This window comes from Staurois parvus, unplaced genomic scaffold, assembly GCF_062004578.1.
Source record: "Staurois parvus isolate SC_StPar_1 unplaced genomic scaffold, SC_StPar_1.0 ptg000293l, whole genome shotgun sequence".
Classification (NCBI taxonomy): Eukaryota; Metazoa; Chordata; class Amphibia; order Anura; family Ranidae; genus Staurois; species Staurois parvus.
This window is the reverse complement of record NW_028318089.1, coordinates 972,737-986,662: the sequence shown is the minus strand read 5'-3', so window position 1 is coordinate 986,662 and position 13,926 is coordinate 972,737. Positions and strand designations below refer to the sequence as shown.

The 13,926-nt window shown below is 42.0% G+C and overlaps 1 protein-coding gene across 1 annotated transcript in view; it reads left to right on the top strand.

Annotated features, from left to right (window-relative positions):
- The window catches only part of QRICH2 (glutamine rich 2), a 99,809-nt gene that overhangs the window by 62,944 nt on the left and 22,939 nt on the right, over window positions 1–13,926 (top strand). Inside the window, exons 5-9 of the mRNA XM_089682650.1 lie at window positions 1,075–1,828; window positions 5,996–6,084; window positions 8,405–8,470; window positions 10,584–10,748; window positions 13,760–13,881. Coding sequence (XP_089538776.1) covers window positions 1,075–1,828; window positions 5,996–6,084; window positions 8,405–8,470; window positions 10,584–10,748; window positions 13,760–13,881 — 1,196 coding nt within the window. The remainder of the gene's footprint in view (window positions 1–1,074; window positions 1,829–5,995; window positions 6,085–8,404; window positions 8,471–10,583; window positions 10,749–13,759; window positions 13,882–13,926) is intronic.

Sequence of the window (13,926 nt, the reverse complement as noted above, 5' to 3'; positions counted from 1 at the left end):
CTCTGTCCCGGTGTAATGGCCTTCTTAGGACTACCTAGAACGTGATATATCCTTTTGGGATCCCCCTGTTAACTTGCCTGAGACGTGGATGCCTCACCCCCCCTTCCCCCCCCCCCACACACACACAATTTACGCACCGTTGCCTATGTTTTAAGTGACTCCTGAAGAAGCGATATTCTCGCGTAACATGTTGAGTAACTATGGTCACTGACATCTGATTCATGTTCCTTGATACCCTTACTGAGACACAGTACAGTCAAGTTCTTGTCTGTGTCATATAGCAAGACGAACCGACTAAGTTGGTCCCAAACGCCAGTGTACCGTGCTTGCTGATCCCCTTAGCCCAGCCGGGGATACCGTTTAAGAGCACCTATGCTGTCCAGCTGTACTTGCCTGAGGGGTCGTCACTGAGACCCCCGCTCTGTCCCGGAGTAATGGCCTTCTTAGGACTACCTAGAACGTGATATATCCTTTTGGGATCCCCCTGTTAACTTGCCTGAGACGTGGATGCCTCACCCCCCCTCCCCCCCCCCCCCACACACACAATTTACACACCGTTGCCTATGTTTTAAGTGACTCCTGAAGAAGCGATATTCTCGCGAAACATGTTGAGTAACTATGGTCATTGACATCTGATTCATGTTCCTTGATACCTTTACTGAGACACAGTACATTTGTATGGATCAAAATAATTTTATGTATCTAAGAGTTTTGTAACTGCATAGAATGCATCACCCCTAATGGGGGTCTTACATTCTTAGCAGATAATTTCTATGCATTGCTGTGTAATGGTGTATATTCTAATAAAGAAATGATTTTAATGAATATTGTTGTAGTGCCTCTAAAGCCCTAATTCTGGCCATCTTTTCTTTGGTTGAACTATCTGTGACATTAGGACTAATGGAACTAGCGATTGGCATCGATGATGAAAAAATAAATGTTTTTTTTTTTAAACACTTACTGTATATTTATTTAAGTCACTCACTAGAGTTCTAGAGTTGGAATTGCATTGAGAGATTTTTTGATGGTTCACATGTCAATATTATACAGTATTGTCTTCTTCTCTTCTTCCAGGATGCACAGACTTCATATATTTTACCCAATGGACAATGCACTACAACCTCTAAAACATCTATGCAACAGGTGCCAACCACTTCAGCATCCATGTTTCAGGCTCAAGATGAAGCTCTACAAATGAATGAGGTCCCCAAAAATGAAGGACCTGTACATAATACTGTTCAAACTAAAATAAATCTGGCACAAGAACCCATTGAAAAGTCTTCCCTCTCTGCTTCTGAAACTCACAAAGAACGTATTCAAGTGAATGGGGAGGAAGACACGGCCATATCATATCAGGAAAATGTGGCAAGCCAGAAACCTGAAGATAAATCCCATGCGCACCTTGTGGGTCCTGCTCCTGAGCAAGATGTGACTACTCTTCCTTTTGTTAGCCAGGAGCATGCACATCCTCCAGGCTACCCTGTAGACAGCTCTTCATCCCCCAATACAAATAATATTGATGGAACAACTCAAATTCCAGGTTTACACACCACGACAACAGCATTGCTACGGGTCCCAGGTGATAGCAATCGTTCTTCACCAGCTCCTTCTAGCTATCCTGGTACTCCAAGTAAAGCAACACCCCCACGTACACCATCATCATCCTCCCAAGGCAGGAAGGCATCACATCGCTTTGCAGATACCGTAGAAGCACTTCGCAACATTGGTGCTCTGTCTGAGGAACATGCATTGGTTCAAGCAAGGGTGAAAACATTGGAGAAAATCAAAGCAGACAGAGCAGAACTCAGCATGCTGCAAAGATCTACAGGTACCTGCTACTTCTGGGTGTGGGGCAGCATAGGACACTCCCTCTTTTTCCTCATAGTCCAGCCTCAGCAAACAGTTGCTAGGCCCAAATGGTGTCAAAGGGTGGTGTGGACTGTGCATAGCCTTGGGCAAGTTTGGACTTGAACGATTATTTGGGGCAGCTTTGCAGAGGATTAGAGAGATGGGGAAGTGCATGCAAGTACTGACTGTTACCCTGTCCATTATTTATTTGATTTATTATAGGTACTTATATAGTACAGTCAATTTATGTAGCACTTTACATATATATTGTTATAATTACATCAGTCCCTGCCCTCAAGGACCTTACAATCTAAGATCCCTAACGTAACCTCATGCATACTAGGGCCAATTTACAAAGGAGCCAATTAACCTACGAGCATGTCTTTGGAGTGTAGGAGGAAACTAGAGTACCCGGAAGAAACCCACGCAGACTCAGGGAGACCATGAAAACTCCAGGCAGGTGGTGCCATGGTTGGGTTTTGAACCAACGATCCTAGTGCTGCTAGGCAGACGTGCTAACAATTATGTTTAAAGTACAGATTAATGTTAAAGTAGAACTTCACTTTCTAAATCAACTTTGACTATTTTTAATCCTTATGTTACTAGCATTACTAAACAGATTGAAAGATGTATCATATTTACTTGTTTTAATCTTTTTTCTTTAGTTTCTTCAGTTACTTCCTGGTTTCTGGCCTAGGCAAATGATGGTCATACAGGACAGTAGTCTTGAGGAGGGGTTTTCTCAGTTAAGCATGCCTTCCTGCCTGTATGACTGAGCTAAGGGTGGATGGATTCCAGGAAATCCATCTAGTCATGGCCAGAAATGCTAGTGGGTGATTTTCAAAGTGATTTCTCAGCAAAATAAAGCATGAAGACATGAATGGATGTGGGAGTTTGCGTTCAATATTATAGATTAACTAAATAGTGTTTCTGGTTTGTGATGCTCAGATGTAGTGTAGTTCCGCTTTAAATAGGGGCACGTTGACTGCATTTTTATGAAAAATACAGTTGTGCTCAAAAGTTTGCACACCCTGTCAGAAATCATGAAATTTTGGCATTGATATTGATAATCTGACTGATCACACCAAAAATGCATTTAAGGGTGCTGATCATATGAAGACACTATCATCACATAATTTTTTGACTCCTTTTAAAATTATAATGATAACATAAATCACCCAAATGGCTCTGAGCAAAAGTTTCCATTCCCTGGAATGTTTGGCTTTGGTACACACACACAAGGTACGCACGCACAGCACAGCCATCCACAGCAGTGTGATTACAGTGAAGCACACACACCCCGCCCCCTAGTAAAACACTCCCTGCACACAGTTAACCCTTTGATCACCCCTCATGTTAACCCCTTCCTGCCCAGTGCCATTAGTACAGTCTCAGTGCTTTTTGTTGTTAGCACTGATCGCTGTATTGGTGTCACTGGGGATGTCAGTGACACCAAGTCAGTTCCCCCCAGTGTCAGAATGTCTGCTGCAGTCCTGCTATAAGTCACTGATCGCCGCCATTACTAGTAAAAATGAAAAAAAAAAATCCCAGTATATACACCGCCATTTGTAAACACTATTACTCTCACGTAAACCAATTAATTTACACGTATTGGGATTTTTTTTAGCAAAGACATGGAGCAGAATACATTTTGGCCTAAATTTATGATGAAATTAGATTTTTTTAATTTTTTTACTGGACAGCAAATATAGCAAAAATATAGCAATAGCAAAATATTGGTGTTTTTTTTCAAAATTGTCAGTCTTTTTTTTTTCATAGCGCAAAATTTAAAAAAATGCCACTAAAAGAAAGCTCAAGTCGTGGGAAAAAAAGGACATAAACTTCATTTGGGTGCAGCATTGCATGACTGCACAATTGTCAGTTAAAGTAACGCAGCGCCGCAACGCAAAAAATGGCCTGGTCAGGAAGGAGGGTAAATCCTCAGGAGCTCAGGTAGTTCAATTGTCATTTTTATGAAATCATAAAAACTGACAGTGCACAAAACTGTAAATAAACAGAATTTACGCTAAAATCTGAGGTTAACATTTTTCACTTACAGCTTTCAGGTCACACACAATGGCAATTAACCCTTTCGACTCCAGGCCCTGCGCTCCACTTTGAAACTCAAGTGGCCAGACCATTTTTTTAAATATTTTTAATTTTCCCTTACAGCTTTCAGAGTTTGTAAAAGATTCCCCAAACATATATTTTCTGAAAGTACATGACCAGTAGGATGAAAAAAATATGCTACTGATTTTTTAGACCCTGCTATAGTTGTGCAAATGTTTATAAATCACTATTTTTCACAAAAAAATCACTAAAATCATTATTAGCGGACACAAACACAACACAACTTACAAAATTTTTGCTAAATTCTTCCTACTAAGGCCCCATTCACACATTCACATGGGGTGTACTAAAGTGTATGCCCGTGGAGGGCCGTGTTTACCTGCATAGGGATGCCCCGTTGTTCCGAGCATCCCTGTGTAGGCAGTCCCCTTTCATGTCAATTAGGATGCAGTGGCTGCATGAGCACAGCTGCTGCTTCCAATCTGACATCCATGTGTCTGTGGGTGCACAGTCCCAAACACAGACAGTTTGACCTCAATGACACGCACCCGGACCCACACGGATGTCAAATTGGGAGCAGAAACTGTGCCAGTGCAGTTGCTGCATCCCAATTGACATAATTGGAACTGTCTGCATGGGGATGCACAAAACGCCTGTGTGGGTAAAGGTGGCCTTGCAGGGACGTATGCTGTGTATGCCTTGTGTGAACAATGCCTTGCTGTGTTTTTTTTTCTATTATTTTTTATGTTTTTTGTTTTTACAGTTTTATTTTTAATATTTTGTAAAAAAAAATTTTGTGGGAAAAGGGGGTACTTTGGTGAGATATCAGAGGTCTAAACAGATCTCTGATGACTCTTTTTTGAGACAGAGAAAAAGACTGAAGACATAGAGTTCAGTCCCTTTCTCTGTAGCCTTTGTAGACTTATGCATTCTCTGAAATGCATATGAATGAATAGAGGTCTCTGTCTCTCCTATTCATTCATAAACTTTGGCATAGTAAACACTGTTACCTATGCCACAGTGATGAATGAACATAGGAGCAATTGGTACCGATACCTCACTATGTTTATTTAGGAAAGGAAGGGGGCTGGAAAGGGTAAACATCTGTGTACCAGCCTTCCCCGCTCTCCAACCTGACATCTATTTCCCTCCCGAGTTGCAGCTGGAGGGAGGAGGGAGAGAAATTCGGCTGGCTGCAGTGCAGGGATTGGTGCCAGCAAATCAATCATCAGAAGTTGAAGATTTGGGGATCTCTTGCCACCAAGCCGAGGTTAGGTAGACCAAGAAAGATTTCAGCCACAACTGCCAGAATTGTTCAGGATACAAAGAAAAACCCACAGGTAACCTCAAAAGAAATATAGGCTGTTCTGGAAAAAAAACGATGTGGTTGCTTCAAGAAGCACAATACGATGATACTTGAATAAAAATGAGCTGCATGGTCAAGTTGCCAGAAAGAAGCCTTTTCTGCACCAATGCCACAAAAAGGCCTGTTTACAATATGTCCGACAACACCTTGACATGCCTCATCGGGCATTTTTGTGCAATTGGTGCACTAAAGGCTTCTTTCTGGCAACTCGACCATGCAGCTCATTTTTGTTCAAATGTATCGTTGTATTGTGCTCCTTGAAACAACCACGCCATCTTTTTCAAGGGCAGTCTGTATTTCTCCTGAGGTTATCTGTGGCTATTTATACACAGACACTAATTGCAATTAAAAAGCCACAAATGTGGGAAAATAACCTTTAATTGCCATTTTAACCCGTGTGTGTGTCACCTTGTGTGTCTGTACCACAGCCAAATATTCCAGGGGATGGAAATTTTTGATCATGGCCATTTGGGTGATTTCTGTTATCATTATGATTTTAAAAGGAGACAAACAACTATGTGATGATAAATGTCTTCATATGATCACTGTCCTTAAATAAAAGACAGTTTTTTGGCATCATCAGTCATAATATCAATATCAATGCCAAAATTTCATGATTCCTGCCAGGGTATGCAAACGTCTGAGCACAACTGTATGTATAATCTATTCTATAGGCTGGTCATTTGTATCCATTATTTTTCACTTTTTCAGCTGAACATCTGAGAATCCTGTCTGACCTGCAGGAGAAGCTGAGCTCCCTTTATAGAGACATGCTAGAGTTGAAGAGTAACAGGGAAAAGGTGAGGATGCTCTGTGTTAATGTAACTCCATGGACCTCTCATACACCTTTGTAGTACATGGCCATTGGAGATGGCATTTAGCCCTGTGACGATTGTAAAATTACATTGTCCAGTTTTGTTTTTAGGTTCATTCATATAGCCTTATGCCTGCCAGACCCCAACCCTTTCCCTCTTAATTTATTACGCCTCATGGGTGCTGCTAGCAATGCCCACATAGATAGCTGTAGGCTGCCTGCACTAAAATGTGTGAAGTGTCATCATCCACTGCACTGTCAAAATAGAGCATGGGATGGGGAGTGCAGCAGGTGCCTCAAGACACTGCAGACAGTATACAGTATATATTCCTGGTACTGCCAGTACAGCTCTGATTATGCCTCTGCGGATATATTTCTGCCACTGTCAGTACGGTACTGATTGTGTCTCTGCAGACATTCAGTATTTCTGGTACTGTCAGTACGGTACTGATTGTGTCTCTGCAGACATATTTCTGGAACTGTCAGTATGGTACTGATTGTGTCTTTGCGGATGTATTTCTGATTGTGTTTGTACAGTTCTGACCGAGGTTGATAAAAACTTAATTATAAATGTACTTTAATGATTATGCATTCACCTCTCAGGATAAGGATCTTCTCCAGGATAAAGTGCTGCAGCTGCGAGAGGAGTTTGGGCAGCTGGACAAGACCACTGGTTCCATATTCCAGGATCAACAGCAGCAGCAGAGACACATTGATGTGAGAGGAAAACATATCTCTCACCATCTTGGTTTCTGTCACCTCCTTTACTTATGGTCATCCTTGGTGTCTCTACATACTATAACAGTTCTTTTTTTCTATTCTCCTAAATAATATCAATCATTTCTATATATGTACTCAATGTCTTTTATAGTGATGTTTATAAAATGATTTTTAATGATTTACTCTCCTTCTGAAAATGCTAGTTGCCTGGTTTGCAGTATTCTTGTTCTAGGTCAGTGATTCTGAATGATTTACAAAAAGAGGGGGAGGTGCAGCACTATATAACCTAGCAGACAATAATGAAATTCAAAATCAAACACACATAATAAACAGTGACTGTGTGCTAATAAAATAAAGCCACTGGATGGTGGCTATGAAGTGAAGGGAGTGCAAAATAAATAAAAGAGTCCAATGGAGGGGTGCTCTTAAGATACGAGATGATCCTCAGACGTCCAATATTTGGAACTGCAAGGTGATAAGAAATGTAAAGATTGCGCACTCACCAGATACGCAATCTTTATGCGCATTTGTATATATTATCACTGGACCCCCGGTGTCATCAAACTGTTCTGGTCAGATCTGGTCAGCATGACTTTCACTGCCTGGTACTCGGATAGATGCGGCTGCTCTGTAGATCTGGCTGGTTCTCACCAGGACTCAAATAAACAGAGAGGGTCACATAGTGTGATATCCTTAAAGTATTTTTATTATATATACAGGCACAGGATAGCAGAGAAAATCCAATGAAACAAAAAATGTACTGACCCAGATGCAAACAAAGATGGCCGCCGGGGCCCCTCGTGGCTTTCCTTTTAGGGAAAGCTACAGTAGGTCGGACGCCGCCCCGGTGGCCATCTTTGTTTGCATCTGGGTCAGTACATTTTTTGTTTCATTGGATTTTCTCTGCTATCCTGTGCCTGTATATATAATAAAAATACTTTAAGGATATCACACTATGTGACCCTCTCTGTTTATTTGAGTCCTGGTGAGAACCAGCCAGATCTACAGAGCAGCCGCATCTATCCGAGTACCAGGCAGTGAAAGTCATGCTGACCAGATCTGACCAGAACAGTTTGATGACACCGGGGATCCAGTGATAATATATAAAAATGCGCATAAAGATTGCGTATCTGGTGAGTGCGCAATCTTTACATTTCTTATCACCTTGCAGTTCCAAATATTGGACGTCTGAGGATCATCTCGGATCTTAAGAGCACCCCTCCATTGGACTCTTTTATTTATTTTGCACTTCCTTCACTTCATAGCCACCATCCAGTGGCTTTATTTTATTAGCACACAGTCACTGTTTATTTTGTGTGTTTGATTTTGAATTTCATTATTGTTTGCTAGGTTAAATAGCGCTGCACCTCCCCCTCTTTTTGTATATTTACGTCTCTGAAGGTGGTATATGGTGCCTTTTTTGGTGTACAGCTGCTGTTTTTTTTTCAAGCGCTCACTTACTCTGTTTTTTTTTTATTCTGAATGAGTGCTCCAAGGAGCTAGCATTTTAAAAAGGCCAGCAATGGTAGCCTCAGTTTTTTTCTCAGCAGAGGTTTCCTTTACTAACACACTTTCATATCTGGCAGATCATTTATCAGACTCTGGAGAAGCTGGAGGAGAAGAAGGCAGACAAGGACCAGGTAGAGCAGAAGGTAGAGTTGTACTGAATGTTCTCATTCGAAAAGGGTAGTTAAGAGATTTTATCAACATATAGTACATTTCTTCCCATTCTCAGACAAGGCTTCATAAACAGTTTGTCTTCTGGTTGTTGGGTGAATAAAGATTCCACTAGGAAGTGTTTAGCTTTTATTGCACTGGCAGTTTTTTGGCACCGAGCTCCTGGCACAGGGAGCAATCCGGAACATTAAACACCTCGCACTAAGGCTTTGTTTACACTTGCTTCAAAATGTGGCATTTAACACGCTTTTTTAAAGCACTCTGAATGCCAATGAAAGCACTGGTCATTAAAAAGAATGGTAAAATTACAGTCCTGTCCACATGTTGCGTTTGCTTTCCTTCAAAAATTATACCCCATGTCTTGGTGCTTCAAACTGTCTCCAAAGCCTCCATAGAAGTCGATGACAAAGCTCGCTAACAGCACCTGCAGCTTTTGAGGGGCTTTTATTCAGAGTTAGCTTTGGAGGTATTAGAGATCCCAGGATGCACTGGAAAACTGACAAGCAAACCAGAAAGACTTCATCAGCAGTCACTTCTGGTTCACATAGTATATTTACTCTGGAAGTATCTGGTGCAGACGTCACATCTGGCGTGCAGGAGGGAGCAGCAGGAAGGTGAGCAAGGTCCGGACTGAAGCGGCGCAACTAGCAGACGGCACACATGGTGTGCAACATGGGAATGCTATAGCGGAAGGTGAGTGGGGGTTGGAGAAAGAGGACTGAGCAGTCGAGGATCAACAGAGCTGGTAGACTAGAGTAGGAGATACTAGCAATATCATGTGTGCAGTGTGGGAGTAATATAGCAGGAGGTGGGCAGGGACCAGAGAGAGAGGAGGATTAGCAAACCAGAGGATCAGCTGAGCTAGGGGTTACTGAGTGGGGCATCAGCAGGGTTGGGGGTTACTAATGAGTGGGGGACCAGCAGAGCTGGGGGTTACCACTGAGCGCAGGATCAGCAGAGCTGGGGGTTACTACTGAGCAGGGGATCAGCAAAGCTTAGGGTACTACTGAGCAGGGAATCTGCTAAACAAGGGTACTAAGAAGCTGCGGATCTGCTGAATGAGGGTACCAATGAGCAGGGGATCTGCTGAACAGGAGTACTAATGATCTGGGGATCTGCTGAGTTGGGGTACTACTGAGTCGGGTTTCTTCTGGGCTCCTTTAAAATAAATAGAAACTCAACACACACACAGCATTTGCCTAGGTTCAATAAGGATTCAAAAAAGCATTACAAAAGCATTAAAAATACATCAAAAAAGCACGTTGAAGCAGTAGGCACATTAATGTGCATTAAGGTGAAAGCACATGTAAATGAGCTCTAACCTTTGGTTAGTGTGAGGGGATTTGATTGACAGCAGCAGAAGCCAATGGCTCCAGCGGCTGCCTTCATGTCCAGTGAGGAAGGAGAGAGAAGAGAGAGCCACTGCTCTCTGGCACAGTGCTGGATTGAGATCAGGCTCAGGAAAGTATTTAAGGGTGGCCAGGGGCATAGGAAGCTGAATACAGAAGGTTTTTTTACATTAATGCAGTGAATGCATTAAGGTAAAAAAAAAAAAAGTTTTGGAACCACTTTAATTTGTTAATCACTTAAATAAAGCCCATCTAAACTGAATAGTCCATCTAACACTAACCTCACCACAGGCTGACAGTGTTGCTGTCCTAGGCTGGCTACCATGCTCCTCCAGAGATACAGTGGAGGAGTGACTGCAGCCACCCTAAATTGGAGATGTGTTACTGGCCATAACACCCAGTGTTTTTGGTTATAGATACGCTTAAACCTCTTCTTCTTTTAATTTTACAAATAAGCATTTAATACATAGGATGGGCCACTGCTTTTATGATAAGTAGAGATCATGCAGATCTTTCTGTTACATTCATCCAATTTTTTCCATCTATGGAAGTATATCAGAAGGTGATAGAATGTTGCCTGCAGCACTCTAGTCCTAATTTCTCTGCAGGCAACCAAATATGTATTATATATTGTATGTTACTCCAAATGTTTGTGTGACTGCGCAATGTAAAGACATCCGTGTCTCCACTCCAATGATTCTCACCTCCTCTTCTCTTTTGCTGTATATGATCCGGATAGCAACCAGACATGAGTGCCTTGGAAGGTAAAGTGAGTCGCTCTCAGTTTGATGCCACCACTGAGCAGCTAAACAGCATGATGCAGGAGCTGCTGGGCAAAGTAAGTGGGCAAGAACAGGACTGGCTGAGAATGCTGGAAAAGATCAACCTGGAGATGCAGAGTAAAGTGAGTATGTATCTGTACACACATCGAGAAAAATGTAAAGATCATTTTAATTTCTAGGTGACTTCATTGCTTTATACTTTTAACAGTCATCTAAAGGTAAAACTTATTTTGTGGTTAGAGAGTGGATGGGTTATAACCCCTGTCAGGACTTTATCACCAGGGCTGCTGTTAGAAAGCATGGGGCCACATACAGCCAACCTAACAGGCCCCCCCCCCAAAAAAAAACAAAGAAAAAACAAAAAACACTACACAGTTATGAATGAACACAATGAGTGATTGATATTGATCAGTCATTGTGTTCATTCAGGAAAGGAAGGGCCTGTTAAATGTGACCTATTTACCGGACTCTACCGACTGTCATTCCCGGGATGTCCAGAGCTGTGACGTTGAGTGTCGGGGGAGGGGGGGGGGTTCTCAACCAGGGTTTCTCCAGAGTTTGCTAGGGGTTCCTTGAGCAATAAGCAATTTCAGATAAGTTCCCACTGACACCATTGATCTTTTCAGCTATCTGTAAAGGAGTAATTCTTCCCAATGATCACAAGTATAAGGAGCATTCTTCCCACTGACCATCACAATAATGTATCATGAGTTGTAGATACAGTCATTTTTAGCGGGGGCTCCCTGAGACCAAAAAGTTATTTCAAGGGTTCCTCCATGCTGAAAAGGTTGAGAAAGGCTGCCCTAGACTAATAATTGCGTCAGAAGAGTGGCTGAGACTGTGCCTGGCTGCTAGTGCACATACTGGGGAAAGAACCCTGGGACCAAATCAATGGGCCCTTGCAGGGATGGGCGCTTCATGTGTATGTGTGTAAGAAAGGGACCATAGATTGTAAGCACTTGAGGGCAGAGACTGATGTGAATATGCTCATTTCTATGTATGCCAATTGTGGTGTCACAGTAATTGGGAACAGGTCCATAATGAAACTTTCAGAAAGGTTAAAATGTAAATCATTCACAATGCTAAACTTTTTGTGTTTTGTGAAAATGAACTCCATAGAAACATTTAGACCTGCTATAGTCAGAAGGGGAAAATTATGTTGCCATGGGGTGTTAAACATTTCTTTGATCTTTTAGTCTGTTGTTAAAGACTTCTCTATAGTTCAGCTTTTTTCAGCATTTCAGCAATGTTCAGCTCCCAAACTGGTGACCTTCGGATGAATGGCCTATGAACTCCTAAATTTTATTTATTTTATTAATTTTATTTCAGGTACTTACCGTATATAGCTCTGTCAATTTACACAGCGCTTTACATATATATTGTACATTCACATCAGTCCCTAACCCTAAAGGGGCGTACAATCTAAGGTCCCTAACTCACATTCATACATACACATACTAGGGCCAATTTAGACAGGAGCCAATTAACCTACCAGCATGTCTTTGGAGTGTGAGAGGAAACCGAAGTACCCAGAGGAAACCCACGCAGGCACAGGGAGAACATGCAAACTCCAAGCAGGTGGTTCTGTGGTTGCGATTTGAATCAACGACCCTAGTGCTGCCAGGCAGAAGTGCTAACCATTTAGCCACTGTGGCAAATGGTAAATTAAATTACAGCATTTTTCTTCCCTAATGGGCCTGTACCCGAACTGCCGCACCTACAGTAGTATTAAACCCTCAGCATTTTTTAGTTTAATACATTGAGCACAATAAAATAAACATTCCTGAGTAAGCTATTTGTTAAACTTCTTACCCCAGCACTTGCAGTTTAAAACTTATAAAAAAGTGCAGCGCTAAGATAAAAGCAAAAAAAAATACATAAGAATATATTGGAATATATTAAAACAAATGTATATACATATTAGTAGTCCCAATAGAGATGACTTAAAGTGAGAAATGCACACTAACCAGATGTGCACATTTAATGTGCAGTGCAAATATCCTACAGCTCAACAAATGATCATCAGGGTGGCAAAGATAGGCAGATTCCCTCGGTCAAAAAGGATCCTCGGATGGTACACAGATGAACAGAAAAAAGTTCCCCTTGAGGGCAGAACCAGGCACAACTCCACCATAGGGCAAGACTCTTCCACTGGGCAGAGCGGTGTCTAGAAAAAAGATGCTCCCCGCAAGGGGTCAAAACAAAAGAGTGCCCATAGTGATGTATTTTTTGATTAAACAGAATTTATTGTAAACAATTGACAGTAGCAAGGGGATGCATCCAATAACAATTGCAATGTGCAGAAGGACTAACCGTCCTAAAAGATGTAATGGCCGCCGGAGCTCCACGATGCTCTGACGGCGTGACGTCACGGCGTACGTAGGCTCCTCCTTACGCATTACGTGCCAAGCATATCCTCAGAGAAAGAACCAATTGGAGGATGTGCTTGGCATGTAACGCTTTTATCTTAGCGCTGCACTTTTTTTATAAATGTTCTTGTGAGGATTATTACTGGTTATCCTGTGTGCCTAGCTGCTTTATTTGAAAAGCGCTCCCTTTTTCTTTTTTACTTGCAGTTTAAAACTTACAATGCTGCTGGCTCCTGCACTTTCAGTGCTGCTTCCCTGAGCTTCTATTCTTTACAGTAAAGAGTTAACATTGGACTGTGGCCTCTCCAGCCTGTTAGCTTGTAGAAGGGAGGGGGAGGAGCAGGGGAGTACCTTGCCATCCTAGGCTATGGGGTGTGTTTCTATTGGTGCACAGTGTAGAGACACAACTCTAGTTACTGCATGCAAAAGTGGCTCTATAGAATTCTGCATAAGAAAGGAGCCACCCTGGGGAAACTTAGAGCAGTGGTCATGGTAGAAGCTTAAAGTGGAACATAGACAAAGGATTAAAAGATCAAGATGCTGCATACTCAGTAAGTGATCAAATCAACTTCTGAAAGTGCTTAAAAACTGAGGGTATCATTATCACTTACAAACCAAGTCAGAAAAAAAGTCATCCTTGATTAGAATTTGTTTATGTATATTTTCAGTGTTCAGTAAATGAGAGTCAGGAAAAATCTATGTACAGTATACACACAGAGGCCAGTATACATATAGGCCTGTTCTTACCCAGCTCCCTTTTACAGCTGGATCGCATGGAACTGGACCCTCTAAAAAATAAGTTAGAGGAACGCTGGAAGGAAATCCGCCGTCAACTGCAGGAAAAACCACCCCAGTACGAGTCTGATGATGCTGCTGGTATTCGCAAGTAAGGTCCTTTTCACACCTATGTATTTTAATGTGCACATGTGAT